A 17,500-nucleotide genomic window follows, 5' to 3' on the forward strand; every position below is an offset into this window, starting at 1 on the left:
GGAACGTGACGCATGGCTGGACCTGAACTCTCCCTAAAACTGTCTTTTAGCCTCCTCACATTTCTGCGGGTGTGCACTCATTTCTTATCCTGCCATCTCTCTGTCCTTACATTTTTTCACTTCTCTGTCTCTTTCTTTGCCATGCATGCCTATTTTTTTGTTCCATCCACAGCTGTAACTGCAGCTGCAGGAAAAATAAAAGGATGTTTCATACAGGTGTGATGTACCTGCCCACCACACACACACACACACACACCACTACCTCATTCCATTCAATAGTAGCTCTACCTGAAATATGAGCTGAAACCCTGCCCCTTTTTACTGCATTAGCTCCACCCCTCTGTGTGGAGGGGCAGAGTTAAGTTGATGTTCTGATCATAATTAATATGATTCTATGTTCTATATCAAATGCGGCATTTTATAATCCTTTATCCTTACTGCTCATATAATAAAGCATATATTTTTTCCTGCTTGTTCATTTATTAAACAAAACTAACAAACATTTTCTGGGGCTATGGATTCAGGAATCTAATTTCCACTAATCCACATATGAAATTATGAAAAAAGAATTTTAGGAACGTTCAAAGTGCTCACTCGTGGAATACTTGGTGTGATCAGAGCTGAAATAAAGCCGGGTGATGGTTGGCAATGTGGCTAAACCGACCCCATATTGCACAAGCATGAGGTTTAAAGACCCCGTCATTTTCCACTAACGAAGCATGCGTTACGTCTGTGTGTGTTAGTTAGAGGGAATGTGTCTAGACTTCCCTGTGGGATTCCTGAATGAATGCACACCAAAACAATGCCACAAACTTGAAGTAAAGTAGGAAAATCTCGAGCTGACGCAGATTTAATTTCCTCTTCTTTTTATATACTATTTTTTGTAACAGCCAAGATTATTAAGTGGATTTTTGTGTTAGGTTGGGTAACCAGAGTCTGCAGAGCTGTGTGTGTGTGTGTGTGTGTGTGGTGTCGTGTCTCTCTCTCTCTCTCTCTCTCTCTCTCTCTCTCTCCAATTTGATTACAGCGAAGGGTCAGATGGGGCGTGAAGCAAAAACAAAGAGTCAGTGTGCGACTCTGTGGTTTAATTTATTTCAGACTAGCTACTTATTCCACTTCCCTTCATGATATAATCTTCCGTCTGTTCCATATTTTTATTACTCTTAACTGTCCTGCTCCCAAAATAACTTGAACGCTCAGAGAATGTTGGTGACCTTGCTCTGTGACGTCAGCGACGTTCCTTTTCACAGCGTGAAGTAAATCACAGATCAGACGATAGTACGGCACTATTATATAATATTGCTACAAATATTATAGAAATGACTCAAAAAATGACTAGAAATCATTTAGATTGGTCATAATCCATGCGGTTATGCAGCAACAGGAAGAGGAAACTCCTCCTGGTCTCTACATCAATAGCTCCGACTGGCTTTTCCAGACCTGATCAGTTCATCAGCAGCCTGACAAAATACTTCAGCTGTTTATTTAAATATAAATAAAAATGGTTGATATTATTATAAATATTAAACCTCAGGATACTAAAAACGTAGTGATTTTATAGAATGTGCAGTAGGAAAATTTTTTTTTTTGGTGGTGACATTTGAATGATTCACGCCCATGTTCACGAAACTCCGCCCCCTGGATTTCAGACGGCCCAAACGACCGGCGTCGACTGACGGAAGTTGTTATCCGGACCTGAAGCCTTTTTTGTTACACTCACCTTGGCTGATCACGGCTTTGCGGTTTTTCCCGTCCAGATCGGCTCTCTCGATCACGTGGTGCTTGGCGTCCACCCAGTACATGCGATGACCAGCGTAATCGATGGTGAGTCCGTTGGGCCAGAACAGGTTGGTGTCAGCGATGATCTTGCGTCCTGAGCCGTCCATGTTGGCGTACTCGATCCTCGGTGTGTTTCCCCAGTCTGTCCAGTAAATCTTCCTGAGAGAATAGAGAATTGGGGGAAGAGCAAGGCTCTGACAGAGGACTGGTCACTATGATGTAGAAAGGCTACAAGCAAAGGATGACGTTCAACACTAACACTAAAGCCAGCATGTACTGTATTCAACACACATCTGTTTACACACAGCAGTCGGTGCAGTAAAGAGTGAGAACGTGATTTCAGAGCTCAGTGTGTGTGATGTCAGGAGTTTTACCCTTCGATTGGGTGCAGGGCAATAGCGCGGGGTTTCTCCATACTCTCCCAAATCAACACTTTCCGGTGTGAGCCGTCGAGATTGGCCACCTCGATACGCGACGTGCCCGAGTCGGTCCAGTAGAGCTTATCGTGGATCCAGTCTATTGCCAGACCTCCTGCACAGATGAAGAAAACAAGGTGTGTGATAAAGCCAGCACAGCTTCACATGATTTCTAACCATTCTACAAAGAAATAAACATTTCCATTGCTCCGTATGTGGTGTACCTGGACTCTCCAACCCGGTGGACACCACCTCCTCCACATTGCTGCCGTTCAGGTTGGCTTTCATGATGCGGTCGAGGGTGACGTCAGACCAGAACACCAGCTCCTTGCTATGGTGGAAGTCGAGCGCGATGGCGTTCTCCAGATTGTTCAGCAGCAGCGTGTACTCTGAGCGGTGAGGCAGAACCTGACGGATATCGATCCGATTCGCAAACAACAACACTGGCTCGGGACCTGAAGAAACATACCCATCATGGTTGGTACATGGACACACAGGCCACTTTAATAGGAACGCCTGAACCCCTGCTGGGCAGAATGGGGAATCTGACTGAATGAATGTCTACAGTAACACAAAAAACACTCTTTACAACTGCGGTGAGCAGAAAAGTATCTCAAAGCACAGCACATGCTGGACTTGAGGTAAATGGGCAAGCAAGCAAGGAAGAAACTACAACTGAGCAATTGAGGTTTAAGGGCCTTGCTCAGAGGCCCAGCAGGGACAGCTTGGTGGACCTGGGATTCTAACCTTCTGAACAGTAGTCCAATGCCTCAACCACTATGCTACCATATAAGAGTAAAATAAACATGCTTAAAATACAAAGTGATAAGCTCCATCCACTAGCTCCACCCACTCTGCCATACATGGACCAATCGAGGCTGAGCAAGAAATCATATCAAATCAAAGGGATTTATTTGCAAACTTAAGAGTTAAGAAACATTGGTCTGATGGAACACAAGCCTGTGTGTGTGTGTGTGTGTGTCTTAGTTGATACCATTTAGTCAAGTTGTTAAAGAAAAAATAAAACAAAATGTGTTGTAGAATTGTTGTGTAACTCACCCAGAGCTTTGCAGCTGCGTTTGTCAGGTCGGAGTTCGTAACCCTGAACACACCAGCACTGGAAGCCCCCCTCTGTGTTGGTACAGCCCTGACTGCAGTAACCATCCTCAGCACACTCGTCCACATCTAGAAGAGTCCAAATGATGAGAAACAGGTAAGGGGGTGAGGGTGGGGTTTACTTCAGCAAAAGCTCTTTTTAAAATGACCGGATGCATCAGGATGAATAAATCTCTCCGGGAGTATCGATATCGCACATCTATACAGAGAGACATGAGAATGTGGGAGACGGTGAAACACAGAGAAACAGTGAAAATATGGGAGAAAGACAGACAAGTGGAAAAGAAAAATGGATAGAGAGTGAAAGAAAAAAAAAGAATGAAAAGAAGAGAGACAGAGAGAGAGAGAGAGAGAGAACGGGAGGGGGGGAGAGAGGGAGAGGGAGAGACAGGCAGAGGGAGAGAGAGGGGGGAAGAGAGAGAGAGAGAGAGAGAGAGAGAGAGAGAGACAGGCAGACAGACAGAGAGAGAGAGCGAGACTCTTCTCTTGTTTCTCTTTGAGGAGTTGAGGTTTCAGCTTTCGGTCACAGGTGAATGCAGTTAGACTGCTGAGACACATCTGTGCACATCTGGCACTATCACGAGTCTCTGATGAGCACTAATGATCAGATTTTGTGTCCGTGATGTGGACAGAGATGTGTAGTGTACCCAGAGGTGTGTAGAGTGTACATGTGTGGAGTGTGTATGCACGGTCCTGTCTGTACACACAGTGGTGTGTAGTGTGTGTTCACAGAGATGTGTAGGGTATACACGCAGTGCTATGTAGTGTGTGTAATGTGTGTGTACACAGAGGTGTATTGTGTGTGTGTAGTGTGTATGTGTACATGCAGAATGTAGTGTTTGTGTGTGTATAGAGGTAGAGGTAGAGATAGAGGTAGAGTTGGAGGTAGAGGTACAGGAAGAGGTAGAGGTAGAGAAAGAGGAAGAGGTACAGGTATAGTTAGAGGTAGAGGAAGATGATCAGTGTTGTGTTTATGATCATAGCACAGTACGGAGTCTCTATTCCTCTCCTTCACTCTTCCCTTCTCTCACCCCTCTGCCTTTAAATAGCAGTTATATAATAAGTCCAGGTTTTCTCCTCTTCTACCTCTCTCTCTCTCTACACCCCCCCGCCCCCCCTCCATCCCTCACCTTGGCAGGTCTTGCCATCTTCTCTCAGTCTGTATCCGGTGTGGCAGCTACACTGAACCAAGCCTCGAGACATCTGACACTTCTGAGAGCAGCCACCGTTCCCTATGTTACAGTTCCCCTCAGTTGACCGGGGCCCTACACACACACACAAAATACAAATATGGTGATAACTTACTCAAACATACACTGTGGTATGAATGTGTGTGTGTGTGTGTGTGTATGACACTGTGTTCGAGCACTCTTACGGCATTCCTGGTGAGGATGTTCGTCTGTTCCGTCTCCACAATCGTTAACATCGTTACACACTTTGCGCTGGCCGATGCAGCGGCCATTTCCACACTGGAACTGATCGGACGCACAGGAAGGAACCGGACCTACTGATCAGGGAAGAAGAACAGAATCAACATCAGAAATAAAGACAGTTCAAGAGGAAGAGAAGGAAAGAAAAACATGAAAAAAGGTAGTGAAGGAACAGTGCGTGTGTGTACCATTTTTGTCACAGCCCTCTTCATCACTGCCGTCAGTGCAGTCATCCTCACCATCACATCTCCATGACAACCGTACACAGCGACCAGACGCACAACGGAACTGTTCAGCCATACACACGGGTACAGCTAGAGAAACACACACACAACTGTGTTATACTTTAGCTTACAGACACAAGTGAGCACATCTGAGACACCCCCCTCACAGACACACACAGACATCGCCCCACACACGCACACCCACAGGCACACACCCCCACAGACAGGAACACCCACAGACAGCCAGACAGACACACACCCCCACAGAAACATACATCCACAGCCTCACAGACACACACACACCTCTAACAGACACAGACCCACTCCCACAGACAGACACAACCCCCTACAGACAGGCACATCCAGACAGGCACACCCCCACAGACAGGCACATTTACAGACACACCCCCACAGACAGGCACATTTACAGACACACCCCCACAGACAGGCAACCCCCCACAGATACACCCACAGACGCGCACACACAGACACACATACTTACTGCAGTTGTTCTCATCTGATTGGTCGTCACAGTCAAACTCTCCATCACATCTCCATCCGGCGTTGATGCACATTCCACTGTTACACATGAACTCAGCTGAACGACACGGCTGGTGAGAGGCTGAAAGTGCACACACACACACACCATCACAGAATGTTCTTAAAAAACCTTTCAAAACAGCATATATTCCCAAGTTGGGTCAACGTGTGTGTGTGTGTGTGTGAGTGTGTGTGTGTGTGTGAGAGAGAGAGAAAGAGTAGAGCGATAGATAGAGAATTCGATCAAATCTGCAGGTGAAAGTGGATTGTTACCCTCCACTCTTGCTTTCTGCTGAGTGTGACTTATTAGGCTGTCTATCACTTAGAACAAACACGCACACACAGATGCGTGCACACACACACACACACACACACACACACTCACAGCCTTAAATCTCTCTGTGAAAAATCCTCTTTTTGATGTAGTTTCAAGAACGCTGCAATAAAAAGCTGAATGTCTGAAGAACGCTGGGACGCTACATCTGTCCTTCCTGACAAGGTTTTTAAAGAGAGGCTGAGCTCGTCCTCTCAGACACCTGACTGACAGCGAGGTTCTGGCTCGGATGCACCAGCTAGCTGGGTGTTTGTGTAGTGAGGACAGCACTAGTGGAAAAGTGTCTGGTGTGAGAGACGAGGCAGAGGGACGAGGCGTCCTTACAGCAGTCGGACTCGTCTGACCAGTCTCCACAGTCGTCGTCTCCGTCGCAGTGATAAATGTCCAGAATGCAGCGACCGTAGGCGCACTGGAACTCTTCCACACTGCATGTAGCGGCCATGACGTCTGCAGCTACACACACACACACACACACACACACACACACACACACACACAAGCATCTTCTGTGATATGCATGTGAGACAGCTGGTTAAAGAGCATCCACAAATACCTGCCATTGCTAACACACACACACACACACAGCTGCCATGCTGTCTATAAACTGTAATGAGGTGGGACACAGCAGCTCCGATTACAAGTTCTATCTCACACACACACACTTACGGCAGTTTTCCTCGTCAGTTCCATCTTTACAGTCCGTGTCTCCGTCACAGTACCAGTGCTCAGCTATACAGCTTCCATCAGAGCAGCGAAATTCCTTATCGGAACACTTCCTCAAGTCTGTGCACGCAAGCACACACACAGTGTGAGAAATAAGAATAATCAGTAAGCACAGTCAATAAAACTCAAACATTCATGTAGACACAGTTAACCTATTTTAACAGTGGAGATGAAAACTGGCAGTCATGGCAACCCGAGCTGTTTTATGAGCCAGAAGTTATTTACTAGACAAGCCACGTTCCCCTGACACAAACAAACCCCAACAAACCAATAATACCCGCGCAGAGGCGGTTCCTTAGCTTAACACCTCTGCCTCATTTCATCTGACAACATGACAACACCGGGGAGAAAAATTTCAACACGCATTACAGCTGGATTTTACACCACCAACACACCACAAACAACCCAGGTGAGACCGGCAGAGGGAGGGGGGGAGAGAGAGAGAGAGAGAGAGAGAGAGAGAGAGAGAGAGAAAAATGGACAGAGAGAAACAGAGAGAGGGAGACGGAAAGAGGGAGAGAGAGAAACCTATAGACACAAACAGAGAGAGAGAGAGCAAGAGAGAGAGAGAGAGAGAGACACACACACTCACCACACTGCTCATCACTGTTGTCTCCACAGTCGTTGTCTCCGTCACAGTGCCACAGGCTGCGGATGCAGTAGCCGTTCTGACAGTGAAACTCATCCTCTTCACACTCCCGAGGAGCTACACACACACACACACACACACACACACAAGGAAATCCCATCATTCTGTTAGAACATGGTGGAAGCGGGTTAATTATAATCAGCTTTATTTAACTAGTATCAGGGTGATTAGTCACCGTAAGCCGATACACTGCACTGTCCTTTACTCAGTGGTAGTTAGTGGTAGTTAACATTGCTTAACTAGTGCTGAGGACTTCACAAGAACATGAGTTTAAAACACAACACTGCTGAGTTCTTCAGATGTACACAACTTATTATTAACACATTATTATTATTATTATTATTATTATGTATACACCACCACTGACCAACACACACCTACACATTCACACTCTCACACACACACACCAGTTCACACCTACACACTCACTCTCACACACACACCAGTTCACACCTACACACTCACTCTCACACACACACTTTTCCGTACATCAGTGATGCTCTACAACTTTCCCTCTTTTTATTTATTTTATTCCTACTTATTCCTTCATCACCCCCTTTCTCCCTCCTACTCTCTCTCCCCCTCTCTGTCTGTTTCTCCCTCTTTCTCCCCCCCCACTCTGTCTGTTTCTCCCTCTTTCTCTCTCTCTGTCGGTTTCTCCCTCTTTCTCTCTCACACTCACTCACTCGCTCTCTCTCTGTTTCTCCCTCTCTCTCTCTCCCTCTCTGTGTTTCTCCCTCTTTCACTCTCTCCCTCCTCCTCTCTCACTCTCTCTCTCTCCTCACACTTACATCATTCACAGTACAAGTGAAGAGGAATTTTAATTCACGAGGGATTTCTCTTTCTTTATTTTCCCTTCATGTTTTTTTCTTACTGTGTGTTTACTTAAAAAAAAAAAAAAACAAGAGAGGGGGTAAATGGGGTAAAAGGAAACTCATCTGTTGTCCTTCTGCACCACAAGACCCCCCCCCCAACCCAGTCCTGGCCTGGAGGTGATGTAAGACTTTAGCAGGGTGTGACCTTTGACCCTTATCGTGTTTGTAGAGAGCAAGCGTTAAGGGAGCAGAGGAGGAAGTGTGTGTAAAAGCTAATAGGGCTGGAGGAGTGTGTGTGTGTGTGTGTGTGTGTGTGTGTGTGTGTGTGACATCTCTGCTTCTACTTATAATACAGCTGTTTTCGAGTCATTTAAAGTCAATAACAATTTCTATGTACGTTTTTCTATGTACGGGGGGGGCAGGGAGAGAGAGGGAGAGAGACAGAAAGAGAGAGATGGGGCAGAAAGAGAGAGAGAAGAAAGAGAAAGAGAGAGACAAAGGGGGGGGAGAAAGAGAGAGACAAAGGGGGGGGGAGACAGAGAGAGAGAGAGAGAGAGAGGGGAAAAAGTCAGAGAGAGAGAGCGAGCGAGCGAGAGAGAGAGAGAGCGCGAGCGAGCGAGCAAGCGAGAGAGAGAGAGAGAGAGAGAGAGGCAGATAGAGACAGAAAGACAGACAGACGGAGAGTTTTAAATAATAAAGGGAGATGTGATTTATGAGGCATTCAAATAAAAAATTCATAAATCTCTCACAGACTGGAGGCTTCTACAGGGGTCAGGAATGAAGGAGGGAGTGTTTGGGGGGCAGTTAGGGGGTACAAGACACTTGAGTGTGTACGTCATCTTCAGCAAACACAGGGGACATGTGAGCATGTGCAGGTCATTCCAGCCAGGTCTGGTGACCAGAAGTAAGCTAGGAGCTGGAACACCACACACACACACACACACACACACACACCCCAACATCAAACCCCCCACCCCACACAGAATCATCACCACACACACACTTTTGGCTAAAAGGTCAGATACATTAGTAAGAAAAACATTTGCAAACCATAAAGGTTTAACAGCTTACAGACTCGAAGCCCTGGCTTTGTGTGTGTGTGGTGATGTTTCTGTGTGTGTGTGTGTGTGTGTGTGTGGTGATGTTTCTGTGTGTGTGTGGTGATGTTTCTGTGTGTGTGTGTGTGTGTGTGTGGTGATGTTTCTGTGTGTGTGTGTGTGTGTGTGTGGTGATGTTTCTGTGTGTGTGTGTGTGTGTGTGTGGTGATGTTTCTGTGTGTGTGTGTGTGTGTGTGTGTGGTGATGTTTCTGTGTTTCTGTGTGTGTGTGTGTGTGGTGATGTTTCTGTGTGTGTGTGGTGATGTTTCTGTGTGTGTGTGTGTGTGTGTGTGTGGTGATGTTTCTGTGTGTGTGTGTGTGTGTGTGTGGTGATGTTTCTGTGTGTGTGTGTGTGTGTGGTGATGTTTCTGTGTGTGTGTGTGTGTGTGGTGATGTTTCTGTGTGTGTGTGTGTGTGTGTGTGTGGTGATGTTTCTGTGTGTGTGTGGTGATGTTTCTGTGTGTGTGTGTGTGTGTGTGTGTGTGTGGTGATGTTTCTGTGTGTGTGTGTGTGTGTGTGTGTGTGTGGTGATGTTTCTGTGTTTCTGTGTGTGTGTGTGTGTGGTGATGTTTCTGTGTGTGTGTGTGTGGTGATGTTTCTGTGTGTGTGTGTGTGTGTGTGTGTGTGTGTGTGGTGATGTTTCTGTGTGTGTGTGTGTGTGGTGATGTTTCTGTGTGTGTGTGTGTGTGTGGTGATGTTTCTGTGTGTGTGTGTGTGTGTGTGGTGATGTTTCTGTGTGTGTGTGTGTGGTGATGTTTCTGTGTGTGTGTGTGTGTGGGTGTGGTGATGTTTCTGTGTGGGTGTGGTGATGTTTCTGTGTGTGTGTGTGGTGATGTTTCTGTGTTTCTGTGTGTGTGTGTGTGTGTGTGTGTGTGGTGATGTTTCTGTGTTTCTGTGTGTGTGTGTGTGTGGTGATGTTTCTGTGTGTGTGTGTGGTGATGTTTCTGTGTGTGTGTGTGTGTGTGGTGATGTTTCTGTGTGTGTGTGTGTGTGTGGTGATGTTTCTGTGTGTGTGTGTGGTGATGTTTCTGTGTGTGTGTGTGGTGATGTTTCTGTGTGTGTGTGTGGTGATGTTTCTGTGTGTGTGTGTGGTGATGTTTCTGTGTGTGTGTGTGTGTGTGTGGTGATGTTTCTGTGTGTGTGTGTGTGTGGTGATGTTTCTGTGTGTGTGTGTGTGTGGTGATGTTTCTGTGTGTGTGTGTGTGGTGATGTTTCTGTGTGTGTGTGTGGTGATGTTTCTGTGTGTGTGTGTGGTGATGTTTCTGTGTGTGTGTGTGTGTGTGTGGTGATGTTTCTGTGTGTGTGTGTGGTGATGTTTCTGTGTGTGTGTGTGTGTGTGTGTGTGTGTGGTGATGTTTCTGTGTGTGTGTGTGTGGTGATGTTTCTGTGTGTGTGTGTGGTGATGTTTCTGTGTGTGTGTGTGTGTGGTGATGTTTCTGTGTGTGTGTGTGTGTGGGTGTGGTGATGTTTCTGTGTGTGTGTGTGTGGTGATGTTTCTGTGTGTGTGTGTGTGTGTGTGGTGATGTTTCTGTGTGTGTGTGTGTGTGTGGTGATGTTTCTGTGTGTGTGTGTGTGTGTGTGTGGTGATGTTTCTGTGTGTGGTGATGTTTCTGTGTGTGTGTGATGATGTTTGTGTGTGTGTGTGGTGATGTTTCTGTGTGTGTGTGTGTGTGTGGTGATGTTTCTGTGTGTGTGTGTGTGTGTGGTGATGTTTCTGTGTGTGTGTGTGGTGATGTTTCTGTGTGTGTGTGTGTGTGTGGTGATGTTTCTGTGTGTGTGTGTGTGTGGTGATGTTTCTGTGTGTGTGTGTGTGTGTGTGTGTGTGGTGATGTTTCTGTGTGTGTGTGTGGTGATGTTTCTGTGTGTGTGTGTGGTGATGTTTCTGTGTGTGTGTGTGGTGATGTTTCTGTGTGTGTGTGTGTGTGTGTGTGTGGTGATGTTTCTGTGTGGTGATGTTTCTGTGTGGTGATGTTTCTGTGTGGTGATGTTTCTGTGTGTGTGTGTGTGTGTGTGTGTGTGGTGATGTTTCTGTGTGGTGATGTTTCTGTGTGGTGATGTTTCTGTGTGTGTGTGTGGTGATGTTTCTGTGTGTGTGTGTGTGATGTTTCTGTGTGTGTGTGTGTGTGATGTTTCTGTGTGTGTGTGTGTGTGGTGATGTTTCTGTGTGGTGATGTTTCTGTGTGTGTGTGTGTGTGTGTGTGTGGTGATGTTTCTGTGTGTGTGTGTGTGTGTGGTGATGTTTCTGTGTGTGTGGTGATGTTTCTGTGTGTGTGTGGTGATGTTTGTGTGTGTGTGTGTGTGTGGTGATGTTTCTGTGTGTGTGTGTGTGGTGATGTTTCTGTGTGTGGTGATGTTTGTGTGTGGTGATGGTTGTGTGTTTGTGTGTGGTGATGTTTTTGTGTTTGTGTGTGTGTGGTGATGTTTCTGTGTGTGGTGATGTTTCTGTGTGTGGTGATGTTTGTGTGTGGTGATGTTTTTGTGTTTGTGTGTGTGTGGTGATGTTTCTGTGTGTGGTGATGGTTGTGTGTTTGTGTGTGGTGATGTTTTTGTGTGTGTGTGTGTGTGTGTGTGTGTGTGTGTGGTGATGTTTCTGTGTGTGTGTGTGTGGTGATGTTTCTGTGTGTGTGTGTGTGGTGATGTTTCTGTGTGTGTGTGTGTGGTGATGTTTCTGTGTGTGTGTGTGGTGATGTTTCTGTGTGTGTGTGTGGTGATGTTTCTGTGTGTGTGTGTGTGTGTGTGTGTGTGTGTGTGGTGATGTTTCTGTGTGTGTGTGTGTGGTGATGTTTCTGTGTGTGTGTGTGTGGTGATGTTTCTGTGTGTGTGTGTGTGGTGATGTTTCTGTGTGTGTGTGTGGTGATGTTTCTGTGTGTGTGTGTGTGTGTGGTGATGTTTCTGTGTGGTGATGTTTCTGTGTGTGGTGATGTTTCTGTGTGTGTGTGTGTGTGTGGTGATGTTTCTGTGTGTGTGTGTGTGTGTGGTGATGTTTCTGTGTGTGTGTGTGTGTGTGTGTGTGGTGATGTTTCTGTGTGTGTGTGTGTGTGTGTGGTGATGTTTCTGTGTGGTGATGTTTCTGTGTGTGTGTGTGGTGATGTTTCTGTGTGGTGATGTTTCTGTGTGTGTGTGTGTGTGTGTGTGTGTGTGGTGATGTTTCTGTGTGTGTGTGTGTGTGGTGATGTTTCTGTGTGTGTGTGTGTGTGTGTGTGTGGTGATGTTTCTGTGTGTGTGTGTGTGTGGTGATGTTTCTGTGTGTGTGTGTGTGTGTGGTGATGTTTCTGTGTGTGTGTGTGTGTGTGTGTGGTGATGTTTCTGTGTGTGTGTGTGTGTGGTGATGTTTCTGTGTGTGTGTGTGTGGTGATGTTTCTGTGTGTGTGTGTGTGGTGATGTTTCTGTGTGTGTGTGTGTGGTGATGTTTCTGTGTGTGTGTGTGTTGATGTTTCTGTGTGTGTGTGCGTGTGTGTGTGTGTGTGGTGATGTTTCTGTGTGTGTGTGCGTGTGTGTGTGTGTGGTGATGTTTGTGTGTGTGTGTGGTGATGTTTCTGTGTGTGTGTGTGTGGTGATGTTTCTGTGTGTGTGTGTGTGTGGTGATGTTTCTGTATGTGTGTGTGTGTGGTGATGTTTCTGTATGTGTGTGTGTGTGTGTTGATGTTTCTGTGTGTGGTGATGTTTCTGTGTGTGTGTGTGTGTGTGTGTGTGTGGTGATGTTTCTGTGTGTGTTGATGTTTCTGTGTGTGTGTGTGTGTGTGTGGTGATGTTTCTGTGTGTGGTGATGTTTCTGTGTGTGGTGATGTTTCTGTGTGTGTGTGTGTGTGTGTGTGTTGATGTTTCTGTGTGTGTTGATGTTTCTGTGTGTGTGTGTGTGTGTTGATGTTTCTGTGTGGTGATGTTTCTGTGTGTGGTGATGTTTGTGTGTGTGTGTGGTGATGTTTGTGTGTGTGTGGTGATGTTTGTGTGTGTGTGTGTGTGTGTTGAAGTTTCTGTGTGTGGTGATGTTTGTGTGTGTGTGGTGATGTTTGTGTGTGTTTGTGTGTGGTGATGTTTCTGTGTGTGGTGATGTTTCTGTGTGTGGTGATGTTTCTGTGTGTGGTGATGTTTCTGTGTGTGGTGATGTTTGTGTGTGTTTGTGTGTGTGTGTGGTGATGTTTGTGTGTGTGTGTGTGTGTGTGGTGATGTTTGTGTGTGTTTGTGGTGATGTTTGTGTGTGGTGATGTTTGTGTGTGTTTGTGTGTGGTGATGTTTGTGTATTTGTGTGGTGATGTTTGTGTGTTTGTGTGTGTGTTTGTGTGTGTGGTGATGTTTGTGTGTGTGGTGATGTTTGTGTGTGTGGTGATGTTTGTGTGTGTGGTGATGTTTGTGTGTGGTGATGTGTGTGTGGTGATGTTTGTGTGTGTGTGTGTGTGGTGATGTTTGTGTGTGTGTGTGTGGTGATGTTTCTGTGTGTGTGTGTGTGTGGTGATGTTTCTGTGTGTGTGTGTGTGTGGTGATGTTTGTGTGTGTTTGTGTGGTGATTGTGTGTGTGTGTGTGGTGATTGTGTGTGTTTGTGTGTGTTTCTGTGTGTGTGTGTTTCTGTGTGTGTGGTGATGTTTGTGTGTGTGTGGTGATGTTTGTGTGTGTGTGAGAGAGTGTTGATGTTTGTGTGTGTTTCTGTGTGTGTGTGTTTCTGTGTGTGTGGTGATGTTTGTGTGTGTGTGGTGATGTTTGTGTGTGTGTGAGAGTGTTGATGTTTGTGTGTGGTGATGTTTGTGTGTGTTTCTGTGTGTGTGGTGATGTTTGTGTGTGTGTGTGTGTGTTTGTGTGTGTGTGTGTGTGTGTGTGTGTTTGTGTGTGTGGTGATGTTTGTGTGTTGATGTTTGTGTGTTTGTGTGTGTGTGTGGTGATGTTTGTGTGTGTGTGTTTCTGTGTGTGTGGTGATGTTTGTGTGTGTGTGTGGTGATGTTTCTGTGTGTTTGTGTGTGTGTGGTGATGTTTCTGTGTGTTTGTGTGTGTGTGGTGATGTTTCTGTGTGTGGTGATGTTTGTGTGTGGTGATGTTTCTGTGTGTGTGTGTGTGTGTGTGTGTGTGGTGATGTTTCTGTGTGTGGTGATGTTTCTGTGTGTGGTGATGTTTGTGTGTGTGTGTGTGGTGATGTTTGTGTGTGTGTGTGTGGTGATGTTTGTGTGTTTGTGTGTGTGTGTGGTGATGTTTCTGTGTGTGGTGATGTTTGTGTGTGGTGATGTTTGTGTGTGTTTGTGTGTGGTGATGTTTGTGTGTGTGTGGTGATGTGTGTGTGTGTGGTGATGTTTGTGTGTGTGGTGATGTTTGTGTGTGTGGTGATGTTTGTGTGTGTTTGTGTGTGTGGTGATGTTTGTGTGTGGTGATGTTTGTGTGTGTGTGGTGATGTTTGTGTGTGGTGATGTGTGTGTGGTGATGTTTGTGTGTGTGTGAGAGTGTTGATGTTTGTGTGTGTTTGTGTGTGTGTGTGTGTGTGTGTGTTTGTGTGTGTGGTGATGTTTGTGTGTTGATGTTTGTGTGTGTGGTGATGTTTGTGTGTTGATGTTTCTGTGTGTGTGGTGATGTTTGTGTGTGTGTGTGGTGATGTTTGTGTGTGTTTGTGTGTGTGTGGTGATGTTTGTGTGTGTGTGGTGATGTTTCTGTGTGTGGTGATGTTTGTGTGTGGTGATGTTTCTGTGTGTGTGTGTGTGTGTGTGTGTGTGGTGATGTTTGTGTGTGGTGATGTTTCTGTGTGTGGATGTTTGTGTGTGTGTGTGTGGTGATGTTTGTGTGTGTGTGTGTGGTGATGTTTCTGTGTGTGTGTGTGTGTGTGTGTGTGTGTGTGGTGATGTTTGTGTGTGGTGATGTGTGTGTGGTGATGTTTGTGTGTGTGTTTGTGTGTGTGTGTGGTGATGTTTCTGTGTGTGGTGATGTTTGTGTGTGTTTGTGTGTGTGGTGATGTTTGTGTGTGGTGATGTTTGTGTGTGTGTGGTGATGTTTGTGTGTGGTGATGTGTGTGTGGTGATGTTTGTGTGTTTGTGTGTGTGGTGATGTTTGTGTGTGTGTGTGTGGTGATGTTTGTGTGTGGTGATGTGTGTGTGGTGATGTTTGTGTGTGTGTGTGTGGTGATGTTTGTGTGTTTGTGTGGTGATTGTGTGTGTGTGTGTGGTGATTGTGTGTGTTTCTGTGTGTGTGTGTTTCTGTGTGTGTGGTGATTGTGTGTGTTTCTGTGTGTGTGTGTGGTGATGTTTGTGTGTGTTTCTGTGTGTGTGTGTTTCTGTGTGTGTGGTGATGTTTGTGTGTGTGTGTGTGTTTGTGTGTGTGTGTGTGTGGTGATGTTTGTGTGTGTGTGTGTGTTTGTGTGTGTGGTGATTGTGTGTGTGTGTGTGTGTGTTTCTGTGTGTGTGGTGATTGTGTGTGTGTGTGGTGATTGTGTGTGTTTCTGTGTGTGTGTGTGTGAGAGTGTTGATGTTTGTGTGTGGTGATGTTTGTGTGTTTGTGTGTGTGTGGTGATGTTTGTGTGTGTGGTGATTGTGTGTTGTGTGTGTGGTGATGTTTGTGTGTGTGGTGATGTTTGTGTGTGTGTGGTGATGTTTCTGTGTGTGTGGTGATGGTTGTGTGTTTGTGTGTGGTGATGTTTTTGTGTTTGTGTGTGTGTGTGGTGATGTTTCTGTGTGTGGTGATTGTGTGTGTTTGTGTGTGTGGTGATGTTTGTGTGTGTGTGGTGATGTTTGTGTGTTTGTGTGTGTGGTGATGTTTGTGTGTTTGTGTGTGTGGTGATGTTTGTGTGTGTGGTGATGTTTGTGTGTGGTGATTGTGTGTGTGTGTGTGTGTGGTGATGTTTTTGTGTGTGGTGATTGTGTGTGTTTGTGTGTGTGGTGATGTTTGTGTGTGTGTGGTGATGTTTGTGTGTTTGTGTGTGTGGTGATGTTTGTGTGTTTGTGTGTGTGGTGATGTTTGTGTGTGTGGTGATTGTGTGTGTGTGTGTGTGGTGATGTTTTTGTGTGTGGTGATTGTGTGTGTGGTGATGTTTGTGTGTGGTGATTGTGTGTGTTTGTGTGTGTGGTGATGTTTGTGTGTGTGTGTGGTGATGTTTGTGTGTTTGTGTGTGTGGTGATGTTTGTGTGTTTGTGTGTGTGGTGATGTTTTTGTGTGTGGTGATGTTTGTGTGTTTGTGTGTGTGTGGTGATGTTTGTGTGTTTGTGTGTGTGTGGTGATGTTTGTGTGTGTGTGTGTGGTGATGTTTGTGTGTGTGTGTGTGTGGTGATGTTTGTGTGTGTGTGGTGATGTTTGTGTGTTTGTGTGTGTGTGGTGATGTTTGTGTGTGTGTGTGTGTGGTGATGTTTCTGTGTGTGGTGATGTTTGTGTGTGTTTGTGTGTGTGTGTGTTTGTGTGTGTGTGTGTGTTTGTGTGTGTGGTGATGTTTGTGTGTTGATGTTTGTGTGTGTGGTGATGTTTGTGTGTTTGTGTGTGTGTGGTGATGTTTGTGTGTTGATGTTTCTGTGTGTGGTGATGTTTGTGTGTTGATGTTTCTGTGTGTGTGGTGATGTTTGTGTGTGTGTGTGTGTGTGTGGTGATGTTTGTGTGTGTGTGTGTGGTGATGTTTCTGTGTGTGTGTGTGTGTGTGTGTGTGTGTGTGGTGATGTTTGTGTGTGTTTCTGTGTGTGTGGTGATGTTTGCGTGGTGATGTTTGTGTGTGTGGTGATGTTTGTGTGTGTGTGTGTGTGGTGATGTTTGTGTGTGTATGTGTGTGTGGTGATGTTTGTGTGTGTATGTGTGTGTGGTGATGTTTGTGTGTGTGTGTGTGTGTGGTGATGTTTGTGTGTGTGTGTGTGTGGTGATGTTTGTGTGTGTGTGTGGTGATGTTTGTGTGTGTGTGTGTGTGGTGATGTTTGTGTGTGTGTGTGGTGATTGTGTGTGTTTGTGTGTGTTTCTGTGTGTGTGTTTCTGTGTGTGTGGTGATGTTTGTGTGTGTGTGTGAGAGTGTTGATGTTTGTGTGTGTTTGTGTGTGTGGTGATGTTTGTGTGTGTGTGTGTGTGTGGTGATGTTTGTGTGTGTGTGTGTGTGTGGTGATGTTTGTGTGTGTGTGTGTGTGTGGTGATGTTTGTGTGTGTGTGTGTGTGTGGTGATGTTTGTGTGTGTGTGTGTGTGTGGTGATGTTTGTGTGTGTGTGTGTGGTGATGTTTGTGTGTGTGTGTGGTGATGTTTGTGTGTGTGTGTGGTGATGTTTGTGTGTGTGTGTGTGTGTGGTGATGTTTGTGTGTGTGTGTGTGTGTGGTGATGTTTGTGTGTGTGTGTGTGTGGTGATGTTTGTGTGTGTATGTGTGTGTGGTGATGTTTGTGTGTGTATGTGTGTGTGGTGATGTTTGTGTGTGTATGTGTGTGTGGTGATGTTTGTGTGTGTATGT

At 45.7% G+C, this 17,500-nt stretch overlaps 1 protein-coding gene across 8 annotated transcripts in view; it reads right to left on the reverse strand.

The window, feature by feature from the left end:
• The window catches only part of lrp4 (low density lipoprotein receptor-related protein 4), a 78,331-nt gene that overhangs the window by 19,538 nt on the left and 41,293 nt on the right, over nt 1-17,500 (reverse strand). For 5 of the 8 annotated variants that reach the window (XM_058400467.1, XM_058400464.1, XM_058400469.1 and 2 more), the window contains exons 4-14: nt 7,155-7,268; nt 6,506-6,622; nt 6,164-6,292; nt 5,468-5,587; nt 4,930-5,055; nt 4,687-4,818; nt 4,442-4,576; nt 3,255-3,380; nt 2,420-2,650; nt 2,154-2,310; nt 1,721-1,938 (exon numbers count right to left, since the gene is read on the reverse strand). In XM_058400467.1, coding sequence (XP_058256450.1) covers nt 1,721-1,938; nt 2,154-2,310; nt 2,420-2,650; nt 3,255-3,380; nt 4,442-4,576; nt 4,687-4,818; nt 4,930-5,055; nt 5,468-5,587; nt 6,164-6,292; nt 6,506-6,622; nt 7,155-7,268 — 1,605 coding nt within the window. The remainder of the gene's footprint in view (nt 1-1,720; nt 1,939-2,153; nt 2,311-2,419; nt 2,651-3,254; nt 3,381-4,441; nt 4,577-4,686; nt 4,819-4,929; nt 5,056-5,467; nt 5,588-6,163; nt 6,293-6,505; nt 6,623-7,154; nt 7,269-17,500) is intronic. The other 3 variants (XM_058400470.1, XM_058400468.1, XM_058400465.1) reach the window with 1 other exon arrangement.

This window comes from Hemibagrus wyckioides, linkage group LG10 (assembly GCF_019097595.1).
Source record: "Hemibagrus wyckioides isolate EC202008001 linkage group LG10, SWU_Hwy_1.0, whole genome shotgun sequence".
NCBI classification, from domain to species: Eukaryota; Metazoa; Chordata; class Actinopteri; order Siluriformes; family Bagridae; genus Hemibagrus; species Hemibagrus wyckioides.